The sequence below is a fragment of the Taudactylus pleione genome, unplaced genomic scaffold (assembly GCF_031769625.1).
Source record: "Taudactylus pleione unplaced genomic scaffold, aTauple2 ptg000428l, whole genome shotgun sequence".
Lineage (NCBI taxonomy): Eukaryota > Metazoa > Chordata > Amphibia > Anura > Myobatrachidae > Taudactylus > Taudactylus pleione.
The window spans coordinates 2564275-2584229 of NW_028284830.1; the positions used below are offsets into that span (position 1 = coordinate 2564275).

General features: G+C 47.4%; 1 protein-coding gene across 2 annotated transcripts in view; it reads right to left on the reverse strand.

The window, feature by feature from the left end:
- Nucleotides 1–701: 701 nt before the first annotated feature.
- Nucleotides 702–19955, reverse strand: part of CFAP57 (cilia and flagella associated protein 57) — a 40245-nt gene continuing 20991 nt past the window's right edge. For both annotated transcript variants that reach the window (XM_088447298.1, XM_088447297.1), the window contains 14 exons: nucleotides 15538–15750; nucleotides 10975–11148; nucleotides 8761–8922; nucleotides 8296–8451; nucleotides 7912–8005; nucleotides 7550–7740; nucleotides 5593–5766; nucleotides 4619–4777; nucleotides 3825–3968; nucleotides 3472–3588; nucleotides 3097–3231; nucleotides 1537–1680; nucleotides 1322–1457; nucleotides 702–961 (listed from right to left, as the gene is read on the reverse strand). In XM_088447298.1, the coding sequence (XP_088303424.1) occupies nucleotides 777–961; nucleotides 1322–1457; nucleotides 1537–1680; nucleotides 3097–3231; nucleotides 3472–3588; nucleotides 3825–3968; nucleotides 4619–4777; nucleotides 5593–5766; nucleotides 7550–7740; nucleotides 7912–8005; nucleotides 8296–8451; nucleotides 8761–8922; nucleotides 10975–11148; nucleotides 15538–15750 (2184 nt within the window). In that variant the 3' untranslated portion in view covers nucleotides 702–776. The remainder of the gene's footprint in view (nucleotides 962–1321; nucleotides 1458–1536; nucleotides 1681–3096; nucleotides 3232–3471; nucleotides 3589–3824; nucleotides 3969–4618; nucleotides 4778–5592; nucleotides 5767–7549; nucleotides 7741–7911; nucleotides 8006–8295; nucleotides 8452–8760; nucleotides 8923–10974; nucleotides 11149–15537; nucleotides 15751–19955) is intronic.

Here is a 19955-nt window from a genome sequence, read left to right on the forward strand (position 1 = left end):
CCATTACTGTCTACACAAATGTCCTGCGGGGGGGCGATGTGTAGGTGCGATATCACATGGGAAACCATTACTGTCCACACGAATGTCTTGCGGGGGGCGATGTGTAGCTGCGATATCACATGGGAAACGGGAAGCTTTCTGCCCTCTGCTTTTTCCTTTCTATTCTTCGAGGACACAACTACTTCTTCTCTATAGAATCATTTCAGTAAAACTGCTGGAACCATCTTTCTCTAGTGACTCAGAGGTGGAGGCTGTGCTGGTGTTTGCGCACTTGTCGCAGAGAGAGGCAATGTTAGAGGGCGCTCCTGGGAAGTAACGGAGGGGAGGAGGGCCAGAAAGAAGCAGACGTGTGACGCCCAGCGACTGCATCTTTTACCGCAGTTACACTGACACCGGCGGCCATATTCAGACAGACATTCTGAGCAACTATAGGGCTGCTCTAATGTCCGATGGTGCTGATGGCGTGACTTTTTACGCAAAGTGGCGGATCGGCGCCACATCTTGCGGGCATCTCTGTACGAATCCCATCGCCTGCAGCCTTAGCATGGAGACACAGTCGCTCTGTGTAAAAATACACGGTCTTGGCTGCATTGGCGCCCACCTGAATCAGGGCCTTTATTCTGTATCTGTGGTATCGACGGTAATAATAACAATGTGTAACTATAGTAACCGTGCGGCCAGCAGGAGAATGGTGCACTGTATAACATAGAAATAAATCGTGTTTATTAGGTTACTAAGTGTATGATTTCAGTTTGTTTGTATTGATCTTTGTAGGGTCAGGTGGTGATTGAAGGTAATTTACCCCCAGAGGGTGGTCTGAGTCCCACTGTGACATCCTGGGATAGAATCAAGTCCCGTAAACGTTTGATCTCCAGTTTCTGCATTTCAATGATCCGCTCCGTCTCTTCCTCGATGCTCAGCCGCAGGACTCCTGGGGAAGGCTGGACCCCAACAGAGGACCCTGATACGGAGATCATGGTAATGTCATAGAGTATATCAGGCCTTCACAATCTAATGTATACAGCTATGTTATATATTCTTAGTGCAAAGCTTAATGTAACCTAATAGTAGTACACATAAGCACGTATGTAAAATAAAAATAATTAAAACTGTAACATAAATGCCTGTGTTACCCATTAGGTTAAATCAAACAGCAGATGCTATAAGAGATCCCCAGGAAGGGTGCTGTAACACCGGCATTTTAGAGTGCTCTGCCTAGTGAACCGCGGCATTCTAATGTGTGAAATTTAATCTGAGTGGGGAGCGCTGTTCCCTTCGGACACCAGAATGGTAAAGCACCCGTGTGACGTCAGATTATTACCTTTTGAGTCTGTCGGGCTGCTCTTCCTGTTCTTTCTGTCCAATCCCAGCGCTACCTCCAGGTCATGGACCTTTGTACGACTGACTTTCAGTTCGCGGCGTAAGTCATTGATTTCCTTTATCAGTGTTACGTTTTCCTGCACAAGAGAAGAGTGATCACTTCAGAGGTGTTTGTGCACCGTAAATGTTTTCTTATCGCCCCGTAACTGTACATACCTGCATGACCCGCACGTTATCCGCACGGTGAATCTCCGTGTCCTTAATTAGTTTGCTCTGCAATGTGCTCAGGCTGCGTTCCAGATGTTCCCGCTGCTGAGCGTATTCCCGTTGGATATCGGCATCTTTACCAACAATTTCTGCCTGAAAACACAGGATATTAGGGAAACATTTGTGTTATTAGATTGTTTTTCAGAGGTAGGCAGCATTCCTGTAAGTAGGTTACAGCTGAGGAACGTGGCTGTAGATATCATCGATGGGTTTCTCGTTACCTTCCTCAGTACCTCATTCTACCAGCTGTTTCTCCTTCATGTCAGCGGCTGGCGCCCCGCGTGTCGGCCATGTGGAGCTCTGGCCACTGACATGGAGGGATAAAGAAACACTGGATGAGATTATGGGCCTGATTCAGAGCCGCTCGCAAGCGGCCGCTAGTTCGCTCCGAGCGATGTTTGCACATCTGCGCATGCGTATGGGTCGTAATGCGCATGCGCCAACCAGTCAGTGCGGTCGGAAATCGTGTGCTCGCAACATAGCGAATGCCTGCTATTTGAGTGACAGGATGAGGCGTTTGTCGGTGGTAACAGGGGAAGGTGCTTGAAAACGTGGAGTGGAGATCCGAACGCAGGCGTGCCAAACGGTCAAAACAGGCGTTTTAAGGGTGTGCATAACTAACAAAGCAGCGTCATCGGCCACGTCACTTGGTTGTCTTTTAGCCTGAACTGCTCGCATGATTGCGGTAGGAAAATGCAACCACAAGAATAGCGAGCAGTTCATACGCCTTTCGATGTACTCGATTAATCAAATAAATAGTGGAGATGACGTATGATGCGAGCGGCCAAGGGGCGTCTTTAGAAAATAGCGAGCGCATGTTTTGTTCGCTCGCTCAGACATAGAGGCGTCAACAGACCGCAATGAGCGAGCGCTCAATTTAAATAGCCAGCCCCTTTTTCTTAACGAGCGTCCGCAAATAGCGTCCGGCTCTGAATCAGGCCCTATGTCATTAATTTAGGGACCAATTTTGAGTCCTATGCAATGTTAATGTTGAACGCAGTTTGGCGATTTATTTTTCTTCTGCGCATGCGCTAAAGTCACAGTGCGCATACATCCAGAGCCCATGCTCACAGAGACGCAGTTCCGTTTGATACGCATGGTCTTAGAAATTTTCCTGGGAGTGAGAGGGAGGTGGCATTGCGGACACACAGAGATGGTCCGTTTTATGGGCGTGTTATGAGAGTGTTGCGGGCGTGTCGCTGAACTGGTTGCGTACACAGACGTATAATTGCTCGCATTAGAGGCCATACACAAATGGACAATCTGCACCTAGCATGGGGCCGGTGCAAGTTTCGGTAGTGCGAACGATCGATGCGCCTAATTAGCGTACCGAGCAGGAATTGAGTGTCTGAAGATGCTGAAAGTGGGCGTCTCAATCATCGCACATTCAGGCGCACCCCTGTAAACCAGGGAAGGACTTGTAGCGCCATTTGCATAAAGTCAGTGGCAGTTATTGTCTGAATGGTTTAGACGCCTACCCACAAAGGAGATGTATAGACAAGGACTCACTGCGTCTCCCTCCTGCATGTATCTCAAGTACAACTCCCGGATGGTGTCTTTCAGCTTTTTAGGCTCCTGAATAAACCCAACACAATTATGCAGATCAGTCTTGAAACGTTTAACGACGGCTTCAACGTCCCGAACCTGCAGAAGGAAAATAACACACTTCAGTTCTTACTTCTCCCCGATAAATGCGTCATTTCAGTAAAGATCGGAGCCACCAATATGGCAGATTTATGTTTTATAGAATACATTTTTAATTTAAAATATTTAATAATCAATTTTTTTTTTTCAAGTGATTTGTTTGTTGATTGATCCCAAAGAAACGACAATAAAAGAGGATAGTAAATGCTGTTAAACGTAATGTTTTGCTCTCGGTCTCACCTTCTGTCTCTCCCGCTGCATTTCCCGATGTGCCGCATTCAGCTTCTGTTTCAGTTCCGTGATGTTCAGATCCAGCTGTGTATTCTGCTTGTGGAAACGCTCCAGCTCTGCTTCCATCTGGGGTACAGGCAGAGACTCGTGTTATTATTAGGACAGCTCAATTTCTACAGAGGAAATATACAGGCAGAAAACCAGCTATATAGGCCGAACGCTGAAATGGACATAAGAGTAACGAGCATATAAAATACACAAGTAGTAGAACGATGGTAGAAATGCGATACAATGATTGCACGGTGTAATAAATAAAGCTTGATTTGATTTGTTTCAGCCGGGCACCAGGTCACAAATGTCACCTCCTGGATCTGCTCCTTCTTTTCCTTGATCTCGTTTTCCCGAGGCTCAATCTGCTTCTTCAGCTCTTTGATTTTATAGTCCAGAACAAACTTGAACTTCTCCAACTCTTGGTTCTTCTTCTTTAGGTCATAAATTCTCTTCTCCTGGAATAGAATTGACAGATATTTGGTTATGAACTTGGGGGGGGGATGCCCTAATTATTTACACCGTAATTCCATTGTATGTTACAACCGTCCCTAATGCCGACGAGGATCCAAAATTATTATTCAGTGATGCTGACCGTAACCGCTGACCATCAACACATATACGGAGCTATCGTGGCTGACAAACGTTATTCTCTATCAGTAGAAAATGTTTCCAATAATTCAAATATTCTGACGTTGGACATTTTGGGATCACACCGCCAGTCTTATTACTAACGGCAATTAGTCCCATCCCCACACACGATGGTAGCTGCTGATTTAATGGACAAACTGGTCATCTGATTGAGTCCTGTTCTTATCACATGATCCTGACAGTCTGCACCGATGTCTACTATCTTCCAGCGCTTCCCAACCAACAGCTTAAGGACAGGTGTCTGCTTCCGGCAGTATCTGTATTAATCCGCGGGAAGACTCTATAATGCTATAGTGATAAACTGACCAGACCAGCATGCGTTCCGCATTAGTTCAGGAACCTAAAACACCTGGTATAGAAAACTACAAGACACATGGACAGAGTGGTCTAGGCACGTTCATACATCTGTACCCCAGGAAGACGTGACATATCTCTCTGGCTGGGTCCCAGTTCTCACCTTGTCCTGTATCGTTTCATCCCGCTCCTGAATCTCTCTCTTCAGCCCCAGGATGTCCTTCTCCAGTGATTTAATGACACTCTGTAACTTCTGCTGCTCCATCTTCAATCTCTCAATGTCTGCGGCACGTTCCTCAATCTCTTTCTGTAAACTGCTGAACTGTGTAGAAAACAAGGGTATTTCACATTTGCATTAACATCATTTTTGAATAACGCTTTTTTTTTCAATGCTTACTGGTTTTTACTTTTTTTTAAAATCTATATATCTTTAATAAAAATACATTTATATATAAACTGTTACGTCCTACAATAAAGGCTGTACGTGTCACAGGGAAACAAAAATCCACCCAAGTCCACAGTCAAAACCTATGCAATAGTGACACAGGTCATCGTCCACTTCCCCTTTTCTTTATTACTCCAGAGCCTTAGGAAGGAGAAGAAACAATGAGAGAAAAGCCCACCACCGAGAAAAGCTGTCAAATTAAAATGTGTACATTTCAATTATAAATGTTCTCCCAGACAGCTTGTGGTTCTGGTGGCCATTTAAAAAAAGTAAATACCCTAATGGTGCCAAGACCCAATTGCGTGTAATTGAGGCTCTACTGAACCCCAGAGCTGGCATGTCTGCTGAACAGAAACTCCTCAGTGCTCCCTGTATGAGAGTTCTATGTATATAGCAGCTGCCACTTCGAACAGCAGCCCATAGATCCATGGTCAGTAACTGCGATGGTAGTAACTAGAATCCCCTCTGGAGTCTGGCAAGGGGATTGGGACAGTGGCCAAAAGAGGACTCCTTCCTGGCTCCCCAATGTTTGCATGTCTTGTTAGTGTCTTTTTACCCCGCTTCCCCTTTGTGCTTTTTTCTTCCATGATGCATGTGTATTCCTCTCAGTCTCCCTCTGTCTCACTATAGTGTGTTTCTCTTTGCCTATTATTGTGTATGGAAAAAAAATATGCTATGTGAAAAACATATACCTTCTTTCTCATGATTCCGCTCTCTCCCTTCAGTCGCATTGAGGTCTCTCTCTCCTCTCTCAGGCGGCGCTCATATTTTATCTTTATGTCCTGGATTTCTCGGTCTCCGTCCTCTTCTATCTGTTTTTTTGTCTCTTCGAATTCCCTTAACTGCTGATGAGCTTCTTCCTGGGTCTGTGACAAACACGACAAGATAAATGAGGGTCTAGTGAGAGATTAAAGGGACCATCAACAGAACATATGCAGGACACGTGGGTTCCAGAGCTACCGGCTGCAAAGTCATTGGGGGAGATGTATCAAGGCTTCTAAAGAGTGGAGAAGTTGCCCATAGCAACGAATCAGCTGCTATTATTTTATAGAATGTACTTGATAAATGCTAGCTAGAACCTGACTGGTTGGTATGGGGTCTCCTCTACTTGTCACTCTATAGGAGGCTTGATACATTTCCACCATTGTGAGCAACATATTTCAAAAGCTAGAAGAAATATAACTATGTTCCCTGCTATAGTTCGCCATGAAAATGAATTCTCTTCTGCTTCATTACTTTTTCATTCACTGACCTCCTATAGAAGAAGGGAAGGTGGTGATAGGACACAGTAACGTAACCCACAAGCCAGATACCATAGGATACATTCTGTGCAGATTCTCTGGGATTGGTTGTGAGGGTCTGAGTCCTGAATAGCAGAATGTGGCCCCTAGGACCAGAATAGGATATCCCTTCTCTAGAATGGAAGCAGAGTATTTAAGTACTAGTTCTATTTGTCATTTACTTGGCAGCTATTGTTCCTAATGCTGTACAGAGCAATATGTTGTGTCTCTCGTAACTCCCGACATTTACACTTCAAAAGTTGGGGCAAATAAGGTCATGTCTCTAACTTGCCAAAAACCACACCCCTGAGCCAGCCAAACAAAGCTCAACCCAATAAAATCAATAGACCACACCCATTGGTTGTTGATGTAACATGGACCGGAATAACTGAGAAGTAGGCTTCCGGTGCTAGGGAACTCGAACACAGTAATGATGTCACAATGGGCCGTATTCAATTTGGAGCGAAAAGCCGTTTTCGGCGAAACTTTTTCGCCCATGACGTAATTTTTGCCGATTTCACTTATCCACGTATTCAATTTTAGCGTCTTTTCGCCGGTGCGAAATCGCAATGCAATGTAATAGGCGATAAAGTTTCGCCTATGGATACCCGGCAGAAAAAAATGCAGATTTGGGGTTTTGGGGGTGCAGAGATGCGGAAACCACTCCGCACCCTTTGTACACCCCCCTTGATGTTAACTGCGTCAAAAATGCTAAAAAAAAATCCACAAAGGACACCCCAAAAATCACTTTGAAAAAGTGGGCGACAAATTTTAAAGTTGGGGTACAACTTCAAAAACTAGTGAAATAGCCTTTGGGGGGGTTTGCAACTATGGGGGAGGAATTTTTCTTATTGCTGGTGCTCGCTGAAGGTGTATTTTTTGGTGCACTTTAAAGCTTGATTTTAGTGATTTTGAACTAGGCTTGCAACCATTTTCATGTACCCCAAATTTGATGAGAATACTTATTTTGCCCCCCCCCCAAAAGTTGCTAAATGCTATTCTTCACCACTCTTCCAAAGACGCTATATTGCTCCTATTGAGACCATTTAAAGACCACAAATACCTTTAGCAGGGCTAATCGGGGGTACCCATAGTGAACCCCCAAGTCAGAGCATCTTTAGGGGGTTCTCAGGCTGTTTTCCCCAAAAAACGACAGGACTTTCCGCCGATTTAGTTTTCGCCGGGTCCCGTTTTCGCCAATTTGGAATTGAAAACGGGGATACACGGAGACGCGCGAGATAAGTTTTCGACGGCAAAACCTCTGATGGTGGCAAAAAGTCCGGCAACGGACTTTTCGCTCCAAATTGAATATGGCCCTAGGGCTCTGTAACCAGGTGGGGAGGGTAATGTCCTCCTCTGTAGCTCTTACATGCTGCAGCTGGGACACTTTCTCGTGTAGCTTGGCCTCGTAGTATTCGGTCAGTTCCTCCAAGGCCTGGGTCTTGCTCTCCTCCAGTTCATGCAGCTGCCTCTCGTCATCCTCCTGCATCCGCTGAGATTTCACCTGAAGCTCCTGGTACTTCTCATACTCCAGCAGCAACTTCTGGTTATTGGCCATCTCTGAATGCGACGTGTAAAGGAACAGAGAAGGAATAAGAATAGAGTAATTCTAATAAGGCCAAATATTCACAGAAGATTTTGTATCAGTTGCTATGAAGCCAACACAGATTATTCTGGGCACCCATTAGCTCTATGAACTTATATACTGTATGTATTATCTGTATACTGTACCCAGATCCTGCATTTCTCTGGACTGCTTTTCTATCAGTTCAGATATTTCCTCCTGATATTTCAGTTCTTGTTTTTCTGCTTCAGCCTTCAATATCTGAAAGGTGGGAGAAACGAGACAAGCGTGTATTATGCTCTACCTCCATCCGCTGATGGAAAAGGGGACGTTTATGTTTTTGTTTTTTTTAAATAAAGTGATTTTTATTACATTTATATAACATAAACATATAAAATAACAGCAATACAATTAAATGATCACACATAAAATAACAAAAAATAAATAAATAAAATAAAAACAATAACAGCCGCCACATTTAGTATATATTGGACAGAAAAAAACAAATTAGGGTGACGTTTATGTTATATAATCATATATAAATCTCCTACCTGGTTTGTGGTTTTAAGCACCTCCATTTCCTGGATGAATTTCTCAGTCAGCTCCTTCAGCTTTTCATTGTAATTCATGTCCTTCAGGCGGAGCTGATACTCGTTCTCCATTTTCAGTTCCTCGACACGTGTCTTCAGCTCCAGCATCACCTGGTTCTGTATATACCAGGCAAACATGCCACAATTTAACATCAATACTTTTCAGTAGCCAAAAATAGTAACATTCACCCACAGGAAAAGTTCAGAGCTACAATGACAATAATACAGATTACACTCTTCCATTGTCGCTATATGAGACTCTTGGAGTACCAATTAACTGTAATAATCTTATTTATTTTATAAATGTGGTTTCATGACATGATTTGTTGGCGGGCAATAGATGGAGCCATATGTATGGATTTTTAGAAAATCTGGTCACTCATGTGAAGTGATAGAAGTGTTGTGCTGTCTAGAGGTTTTCCTCACCTTCTCCTCCAGGTCAGAACTGGTAATGAGGACCTCCTCGGCATATCCCACTTCTTTATCACGCTTCAGCCCTCGACCCTCCTTGTCGGAAATTTTCCACAGCATCAGGCACCCGTCTTCAGAAATTGACAGTAGATACTGGTCATCAAATGTCACCATCAGCTGCAGGAAAAGAGTTGTGTGAACTTGCAAGCTTAAACATATGGCTGAGGACTAGAGCTTTATGGAGATGAAAGCTATAGATGTAAGGAGGTATTGGCTAGAGATGTAAGGTGGTGAAGACTAGCAATGTAAGGCGGTGAAGGCTAGTGATGTTAGGATGGTGAAGGCTAGAGATGTAAAGTGAAGGCTAGACATGTAAGGAGGTAAAAGCTAGAAGGTGTAATGAGGTGAAGGCTAAAGATGTAAAGAGGTGAAGGCTAAAGATGTAATGAGGTGAAGGCTACAGATGTAAAGAGGTGAAAGCTAGAGATGTAAGGTGGTGAAGGCTAGAGATGTAAGGTGGTGAAGGCTAGAGATGTAAGGAGGTAAAAGCTAGAGATGTAATGAGGTGAAGGCTAAAGATGTAAAGAGGTGAAGGCTAAAGATGTAAAGAGGTGAAGGCTAAAGATGTAATGAGGTGAAGGCTAAAGATGTAAAGAGGTGAAGGCTAGTGATATAAGGAGGTAAAGGCTAGAGATGTAAGGAGGTACAGGCTAGAGATGTAAGGAGGTACAGGCTAGAGATGTAAGGAGGTGAAGGCTAGAGATGTAAGGAGGTGCAGGCTAGAGATGTAAGGAGGTGAAGGCTAGAGATATAAAGAGGTACAGGCTGGAGATGTAAGGAGGTGAAGGCTAGAGATGTAAGAAGGTGAAGGCTAGAGATGTAAGGAGGTGAAGGCTAGAGATTTAAGAAGGTGAAGGCTAGAGACGTAAGGAGGTGAAGGCTAGAGACGTAAGAAGGTGAAGGCTAGAGATGTAAGGAGGTGAAGGCTAGAGATATAAAGAGGTACAGGCTAGAGATGTAAGGAGGTAAAGGCTAGAGATGTGAGCAAGTGAAGGCTAGAGATGTAAGGAGGTGAAGACTAGAGATGTAAGGAGGTACAGGCTAGAGATGTAAGGAGGTGAAGGCTAGAGATGTGGGCAAGTGAAGGCTACAGATGTAATGAGGTGAAGACTAGAGATGTAAGTGGTGAACAGTAGAGATGCATGCAGGTGAAGGCTAGAGATGTAAGCAGGTGAAGACTAGAGATGTAAGGAGGTACAGGCTAGAGATGTAAGGAGGTAAAGGCTAGAGATGTGGGCAAGTGAAGGCTAGAGATATAAGTGGTGAAGGCTACAGATGTAAGTGGTGAACAGTAGAGATGCATGCAGGTGAAGGCTAGAGATGTAAGCAGGTGAAGGCTAGAGATGTAAGCAGGTGAAGGCTAGAGATGTAAGAAGGTGAAGGCTAAAGATGTAAGAAGGTGAAGGCTAGAGATGTAAGAAGGTGAAGGCTAAAGATGTAAGAAGGTGAAGGCTAGAGATGTAAGTGTCGAAAACTAAAGATGTAAGGAAGTGAAGGCTAGATATGTAAATGGTGAAGACCAGAGATGTAAGGAGGTGAAGGCTAGAGATGTAAGTGGTGAAGACTAGAGATGTAAGAAGCTGAAGGCTAGAGATGTAAGGAGGTGAAGGCTAGAGATGTAAGGAGGTGAAGGCTAGAGATGTAAGGAGGTGAAGACTAGAGATGTAAGAAGCTGAAGGCTAGAGATGTAAGGAGGTGAAGGCTAGAGATGTAAGGAGGTGAAGGCTAGAGATGTAAGGAGGTGAAGCTAGAGATGTAAGGAGGTGAAGCTAGAGATGTAAGGAGGTGAAGGCTAGTGATGTAAGGAGGTGAAGGCTAGAGATGTAAGTGGCGAACACTAGAGATGTGAGGAGGTAAAGGATGGAGATGTAAGTGGTGAAGACTAGAGATGTAAGGAGGTGAAGGCTTGAGATGTAAGGAGGTGAAGGCTAGAGATGTAAGGAGGTGAAGGCTAGAGATGTAAGCAGGTGAAGGCTAGAGATGTAAGTGGCGAACACTAGAGATGTGAGGAGGTAAAGGATGGAGATGTAAGTGGTGAAGACTAAGGGGCTGATTTAGAGTTGGGAGGAAAAAAAAAGTAGCAACACACACACATTTTAGTTGTAAAGTATTCCTCGAACACCTTGTGGTGAAGCATTTAGTAAACTTATTAAAGATCTCAGCTCTTACCCTGGTCACTGCCCCTGCATGGGCCTGGTACTCATTATATTCCCTGTGCAGTGGCAGTGGGTATTTCATGGAACGCACAGTTCCATTAGATGTACCAGTGAAAACCATCCGACCAGAGTGAGAAATGGCTACGGCTGTGTATGATACATCGAAGGATGGAGCTTCCCGCATTATCTAACAGAGATACAAATGTATACCAATAATTTACCCTATATTGAGTTATCCTAACACTTTAAATAAAACAATTCACAAGTAGTTTGAATACAGTCACAACAATCACAATAAAGATTATTCCGCTGTTTCTCACACCAGGTCCTCAGCCAGAATGGACCTGATATAAACCAACACCAATGTTTAAAAAGGCAGGCTTATCTGAAATCACAATGATGGGTTCTATTCATCTCATGGAGCCAATTGTCCTGGTTTAATGGTGCTTCTGATACCTACACACCAACCGAAACACCAGAAACACAGCAAAGGCATCCAGATATAAAAAAGATCCTTTAAACCCAGTATACTTATATTATCTGGACAGAGCAGTCCCAGAAGCTGTAGACAGTCACCGCTACATCTAATACTGGAAGATAGCTCGACACGGGATTACCTTCTAATTGTTCTAGATCAAAGATGCCTTTGAAGTGTAGAGGCCATGCTCTGGAAGCCTACCCAATGTACTTCATCCCAGATTTAATCCTACTGTAGACAAGAAAAGAAATCCTAGGCAAAATGCACAATGTGGCCTCCTATTGTGTAATTTTATTTTAATATATGGGTTTTACAGTGTTTTTTTTAATTTATACATTTGATTAAAAGTGTATACTACACATGAGTGGCCTTTGGTCTTGATTCATGTGGTTTGGTTTCTGTGGATGTCTTTCAGAACCATCATTGAATTGAGAGTATTGGCTTCATGAGGTGAAGAGAACCCACCACTGTGATATCAGATAAGCCTGCCTTTTTAAATCTAAAGTATGCATATTCCTTAATACTGCTTCTATATATTTCAATATACTATACTGTGGGGGTCGAGTCAATTAACTTGCCCCCTCGCAGCCTGATCTTGCACCAGACTAAAGGTGCGTACACACTTGGCGATTTTACTGAGCGACTGCACGATTACGACATCGTAATCGTGCAATCGCTCCGTAATTATGCACCATAATGTCGGAAACGGGCAGCGATGCGCGCTCCCTCTGTCATTCCCGACATTGTCCATCGCCTGAACATGTCGGTCAATCTGCCGATAACGACAGATTGGCCATGTTCAGGAATGATGGACTGTGCCTGCACTGAACGATATCGTTCAGTGTAGGCACTACAGGGGATCAGGAATGACGGTACGATTACGACTGTCTTTTCTAATCGCCCAGTGTGTACGCACCTTAACTGATTTTTGTATGCTGCCGAGTCCGGAGCTAACGAAAGTGCGACATATACTGTAGCTGCACCTACTCGCAGCCATGAGTAATTTGCAAGCAAGGGTGAGCTAATTTAATCAACCCCTATATGCGCTCTCTCGCATTCCTTTATTTTATAGATACAATGGAAACCTCATGGTAACATTTCTGTAAAAAAAAAAAAAAATAGTTAAAACCTTAAATTAAACACATTTTTCATTAAAATAAATAAAACATTTGATATTTGGTATAAATTATCTCCAAATATAATGGTGAATCTACTCACAACTGGGGGGCGGGGAGAGAGGGCGGGGCCTGCACGGAGGCTGTAGATGGGTCCCCTTCTCTCTTAATTCGCCCCTGATTACAATTTGGGCCTGATTCAGAGGCGCACGCTATTTGCAGGCGCTCGCTCAAAATCAGGGCGTTCCTATTTTTATTATTTTTTACGGCCTCTAGGCCGCTCGCACAGCTGTGGGTGACCACCCACAGCTTGTGCGAGCGGCCTGGCGATGGTTGCGATTATCGCGACCATTGGCATTGCGAGGAGACCCTGTGGTAGGGTCTCAGCACACGCAATGCCGAGTCGACTTCCTGCTCTAATAGAGCAAGAAGTCCACTACTGACATCACGAGTGATGTCAGTAGGGCCGCCAAGAAACGGCAGGCTTTCCTTCGGGAACGCCTCCGTTTCTGCAGCCACCCCCCCTACCCGCCTACAAAATGGGGCGAGCTGTCGATCAACATCGACAGCAGTCCCGTCTTGTAGTGAGCCACGGAGCGACGGAGCTGCCGTCGCTCGCGCATGCGTACGCCGTAGGCGGCGCATGTGCAAGGGCCACACATCGAGCCCGCTTGCGAGCGCAATGCGCTCGTGAGCGTGTCTGAATCAGACCCTTTATCTTATTCTGCATATTGAATTCTCACTATATATTACGATCATCCTGGTTGTATAAACGAATACATTACCTATACACTACTACACACAATGGGCAGTGGCGGGCTGGGCTGGGGGGCAGGGTGCCATGTGCCCCCCGGGCCGCAGCGTCATGCGGGCCGCGGGCAGTCTGTGTCAGTGTGACACAGACTGCACCGCGTGTGTAGCGCTGACCGGACGGAGTTCGGTCAGCACTACACAAGTGACAAACACACAGCCGCCGGCTGTTTTGATCAGCAGCCAATGAGAGTCTGTCAGACTCTCATTAGCTGCTGCTGCGCCCACTGCAGGAGTCGCTCCATCTTCCGGCTCCCGCAGTGGGCAATGGGAGAGGCGTCATGACGTCTCTCCCATAATGCAGAGCGGCCCGGCCCGGGAAGGACAGACGGAGGAGCGGGTGGCGTCGGTGGGAGCGGGGATTCAGGTATGTGGTTTTTTTTTTTTTTTTTTTTTACGTGTGTGTACTGGGAGGGAAGCTGGCACTACAAGGGGGAGACCACTACTGGGGGCACCACAAGGGGGGAACCACTACTGGAGGCACTGCAAGGGGGGGGACTACTACTAATGGGGGCAATACAAGGGGGGGGGAGGACTACTGGTGGCACTACAAAGGGGAACCACTACTGGACTGGAGGGACTACTACTGGGGGCGCTACAAGAGGGTGACCTCTACTGGGGGTACTACAAGGGGGAGATCACTACTGGGGGCACTACAGGGGGGAGGGCACTACAAGGGGGGACCACTACTGGGGATTATAACTGGGGGCACTTCAAGGGGGGGGACTACAATTGGGGGCACTACAAGGGGGGGACCACTATTACAAGGGGGGACTACTACTACTAGGGGCACTACAAGGGGAGGGGACAACTACTAGGGGCACTGCATAGGGGGGAGGGGACTACTACTAGGGGCACTACATAGGGGGGAGGGGACTACCACTGGGGGCACTGCATCGAGGGACCACTGCTGGGGGCTCTATAAAAAGGGCAATCTTGGGGGTACTGCATAGGGGGGAGACTACAACTAGGGCCACTATTTAAGGGGCACTGCATAGGGGGTACCACTAATGGGGGCACTATATAAGGGGCTTACTACTGGGGGCACAAGGTGCACTGCACAGGGGGGACCACTACTGGGGGCACTGCATAGGGGGGATCACTACTTGGGGCACTACTGGAGGCCTGCATAAGGGGGTCCTCTCCTGGGGCACAGGGGGGCACTGCATATGGGCACCATGACGGGGCTGTTCCTAATCTTTATTTTTACTTTACATACCATATGGACCTGCCTCCTCCCTGGAACACTTGAAGGGGGGGTGCGGCGTAGCACGCACGTTCTTCGGGCACCCTGGCTACACGCTACCCCTCTGCCAGGGCCGCCTGCATGCATTTGCCCCCCAGGCTAAAAGTTGCCAGCCAGCCCCTGACAATGGGCCTCATTCAGTAAGGATCGCTATTGCTAAAGCAAACGCAGACGGCCGATTGTAGCATACTGCGCATGCATCACAGTGCGCAAAGGCACCACTGCGATCGGACTGCGATCACGGAGACCACGTAGAGCCATTGCAGAATGATTGACAGGCAGTGAGCGTTTGGGGGGGGGTCAGAGAAACGCAGGCGTGCCTGTCCGTATGAACGTCATTGCGTGGGCGAGCATAAATTAGCCTCTGCGATTGGCATACGTAGCTGGAGTACTCACTGCGAGCAACGAGGTTAGCAATTTAGAGGTAAGGTCAGAGCTGCTGGAATTCGATGGTACTCGATGTTTCCGATGTTTGAGGAGGTTTGCAAGGCATTACGGATGTGAGAGAGGGAAAGTGGGCGTCTGCACGTTGTCTGTGCGAACGCTTTGCAATTGCATGAATTAGCATACTTTCACAGCAGACCTGCGTGCACGATCGCAGCCGTGAGGCCCAATATACAGTATAACATTATAACAAAGGTCAGTAAGCATATCAGTCCCTTTGCCTGACTGTGACGGGGCATGATGGGCTCATCAGCAGAGTGTCCCTGTAAGTAAATCATTTTAAAATGTTGCTAAAAATACTGGCTGCACCCAGTGGAGGCAGCCATTTTGTGGACTGGATTCTCATGCTTTCATCATGGTTAAGCTGACAAAATGGCTTCCTCCTTGACTAACACGAATAGCTGAACACTAAATACTTTTTGTTTACTGAAATAAAAGAAACAACTGATATTATTTGCAGTGATTTACTGAGGAGAACGTTACCTGGGAATCACTAATCTCTTTCAGTGTCTGGTCGGATCCAACAGCGAATATGGTTTTGGAGTCGGGGGACAGCGCCACACAGCTGTAGCTGCAGGATCTGAGTACACACTCGGACTCCCTCTTACCAGTCAGTGAGTTCCACTCATACACGGCTCCTTCCAGGCCGCAGGACACCAGCTTACTGTCATCTGCGCTCCACACCACAGAGCGCACCTGCAGCCGCAAACAGTAGTGTCACGTCCAAAATAATAGTCCACGGAGCGTCCGTGTCATACGTCATTTACAAAGCAACAATCGTGAACATAATACTGTAACACAGAGGTGAATAAGGTATTGTGATTTACAGGAGACTCCCATTGTATAGTAAATATGGTTATGTGAAATCAAAATGTAATTCCTTCTGACATTAGCAGTAACGCTGAGTAAGTCAATGTAAGCAAGGGGCTGACTCGGGGTTTAACACAAGTCGGTTTTCGGAGCGATCTTGAGTGTTTTTGCAATATGCCTGCTCTGTAACCAAGCGCACGCAACTGCGGGTGTTGCAGAGCTGGAAACATCTCAGTTGCATCTCCACTGGCAACTAAAAAAGCTTAACTGGCCTGTAATGGGACACTCTCGTGTTCAGTGAGGTGGTGCACTGACGGAAATGCGGGCTATTCACAACTTTTTTTCTGACGGGTCTTTTGCACCAAGGGTAGGGCTTGTGACAGTGGCCTGATTCAGAGCCGGACGCTCTTACAGAGCGCTCACTCTGAATCAGGGCCGTCCTTCTCTTTTTTTAGAGCGGCCTCCTGGTCGCCCGCATAGCTGTGGGTGACCACCCACAGCTATAGCGAGCGGCCAGGAAGATGGTCGCGATGGTCAAGACGATCGCGACCATCGGGCTTGAGACGAGACCCTTGTGGTAACAGGGTCTAACAGAGCCAAAAGCACTCCCACTGACATCACTTGTGATGTCAGTGGGGCCGGCCCCAGACGGTAGGTGTTCCCATGGGAACGCCTCCGTCTGGGCAGTCACGCCCCCGGCCCGCCCACCAAAGGGGGCATGCTGTCACTCAACATCGACAGCACGCCCCCTTTGTAGCGAGACCAGGAGCGACGGCTTGGCCGTCGCTATCCGGGTCTCGCGCATGCGCACTACGGAGCTGGCTCCGTTGTGTGCATGCGCACTGGCCCAACATCGACCCGCGCAGGCGGGTCTGAATCAGGCCCAGTGCGCACTGATGATGACGAAGGGTATTAAAGCAAATCAAAATACCCGAAAGCCCCTACGATGCATGTGTGCGCACAAATGCGCTGTTGCATACAGGACCGCTGGTGTTAACACTGGCGAGGAAAAACCATGGGCATTCCAGGATGGTGACTGGGGGTGGCCTGGAGAGAACGCCAAAAAAAAAATCTGTAATGTGGGCGTTATGGGAGTGTCGCGAGCATGTCAGTGACAGCATGTGCGTTCTCATATGCAAAGCTGCAGCCGCCATGTTCAGATGGAGACACTGCGGCTGCCATAGGGCTGGGTGCAAGTGTCTATGGTGCACGCGATGGTGAATTGTTCTGCGGCGGCATTGTGGCGAGTATGGGCAGTGAAAGTGTTTCTTGGCAGCGACCATGCAATCACATAGAACTGATTCGTCTCATGGGTATGCCATGGGTGTGTCATAGGCGTGTCGGCCGACCTCAGTGCTCATTTGCAACGTGCAGACAGAGATGGGGTGTCTGCTTCAGATGGATCCTTTGCACCCAGCACGGGACTGGTGTAAGTCCCAATACTAGTGATGAGGCTGCGGACATAAGAACAGCGGGCGGGATAGGATTCCACATGTGGGCGCACAGATTTTAGTGTACAAAGCCAGATTCTTGCATTAGCATAATGTAGGACACAGGCATCCGCGGCCAGACGGAAAAGTAGCCACAAATGCCTCGGAATCAGCCCCTTTGCTCCGTTAATACAATTATGCCCGACTTGCGTCCGACTCTGCAAAGTGTTGTTCGATAATTGGAATTAGTGCTATAAGTGTTAAAATGCTAAAAATAGATCTGCAGTCTAATGCCGATTACACACCGACGCACGACGTGATGAACGACATATCGTGCCGTCGTTTGATAACGCACGATCTGGTGAACTACGCCGCGGGAGCCCGCATGGTCGGTCATAGTGCATACACACTTGCCGACATGGATGATATTTTCGCCCGATCCGCTGGATCGGGCGACATATCGTCTCTAGTGTGTACCCAGCTTTAGATTTCTGCACTAAGGATTTTCCATTACCTTTTTAAATCGCCCTCCAGGGATCTACGCGGGAAGCAAATGGCCTCAGATACAGAGTATTGCCAGTGACTACATTAGTAATAATCTGCAGACTGTTTATTGACCTCTCTGGGGATCTGCATTAATTTGGGCTATGTACATACTGCCGTTAACAATCTGTGTTTCAGGTGACGTTCTAATGTAAGTTAATGAATGTAAACAGGTGTGACAATAAAAATCATTGGCCCTGATTCAGAGCCGGACGCTCTGACCAGAGCGCTCGCTCTGAATCAAGGCCCACCTCCATAATTATGGAGCGTCCTCCTGGACGCTCGTATAGCTGTGGGTCACCACCCACAGCCTATACGAGCGTGCAGGTTGATGGCCGCGATGGTCTTGACCATCGCGACCATCGCCACTGCGAGCCGGAGCCTGCGGTTGAGTTTCTCAACCGCAAGGCCCGGAGTGATTTTGGCTCTATCAGAGCCAAAATCACTCCCACTGACATCACTAGTGATGTCAGTGGACCGGCCTCTGACGGTAGGCGTTCCCTTGGGAACGCCACCGTCTGGGAGGCACGCCCCGGCACGCCCACCAAAGGGGGCGTGCTGTCAATCAACATCGACAGCACGCCCCCTTTGATCAGACACAACGAGCGAAGGAAAGTCCTTCGCTCGTCGCGTCTGGCGCATGCGCACAACGGAGCTCCCTCCGTCGTGCGCATGCGCAGTGCACACCATCGACCCACTTGCGAGCGGACAGCCGCTTGCGAGTGGGTCTGAATGAGGCCCTTGTACCAAATGAGACCACACATATTACATTGCCACTTGCGTGTAACTTGCATTTTTCTGATTCCACAGAGCCTGTCTGAGGCTTTACAGATGCATGTTTAAAAGAAAACACAGATTGAACGCACTTGTATATGAATATTAAATGTATTAATAATACATGTATAAAAGTGGGTTTAAATGTATTTTAACATCATTAAAAATCAAAAACCGCTGTGCCAGTGTGTACGTAGCCTCGCAAAGCCGCCCCCACCCCCCCTCTATGTCGCCTGTTTGGGAAGGGTGCTGTGTTCGCTTGCTGATAATCATAGGGCACTTTATGTAGAGTACAGTGCGGCCAAATGCCCATCCTTGGCTACTCCGCCTCCCTAGCGCCCAGTACAACCTGATCTCAACGACCCTGATCTTAAACATCCTTCAACTGGGTTCCAGTTTTCATTTAGAGTTATACCATACAGTAATCAGATGGATTAGTCAATAGCAGCTATTGATTATTCTTTTAGAATACTATATGGTTATACCTCCAAGTTGGATACAGTTGAAAGACGTATCAATTGTGTACACCAACATAAGAGACATAGGGCCTGATTCAGAGCCACTCGCGAGCGGCTGTCCGCTCGCAAGTGGGTCGATGTTCTGGACTGAGCATGCGCACGACGGAGGAAGCTCCGTCGTGCGCATGCGCCAGACGCGACGAGCGAAGGAAAGTCCTTCGCTCGTTGTGTCCGATCAAAGGGGGCGTGCTGTCAATGTTGATTGACAGCACGCCCCCTTTGGTAGGCGTGCCGGGGGCGTGCCTCCCTGACGGGGGCGTTCCCAAGGGAACGCCTACCGTCAGAAGCCAGCCCACTGACATCACTAGTGATGTCAGTGGGAGTGATTTTGGCTCTGATAGAGCCAAAATCACTCCGGAGCTTGCGGTTGAAAACCTCAACCGCAGGCTCCGGCTCGCAATTTCGATGGTCGCGATGGTCTCGACCATCGCGGCCATCAAAATGCACGCTCGTATAGCCTGTGGGTGGTGACCCACAGCTATACGAGCGTCCAGAAGGACGCTCCATTTTCATGGAGGCCGGCCCTCATTCAGAGCGTGCGCTCTGCTCAGAGCGTACGGCTCTGAATGAGGGCCATAGGCCATAGGCCTATTGATGTCAGTGGGCCGGCTTCTGACGGGAGGCGTTCCCGTGGGAACGCCCCCGTCAGGGAGGCACGCCCCCGGCATGCCCACCAAAGGGGGCGTGCTGTCAGTCAACATCGACAGCACGCCCCCTTTGAAGAGACACTACGAGCGAAGGAAAATCCTTCGCTCGTCGCGTCTGGCGCATGTGCACGACGGAGCTCCCTCCGTCGTGCGCATGCTCAGTGCAGAACATCGACCCA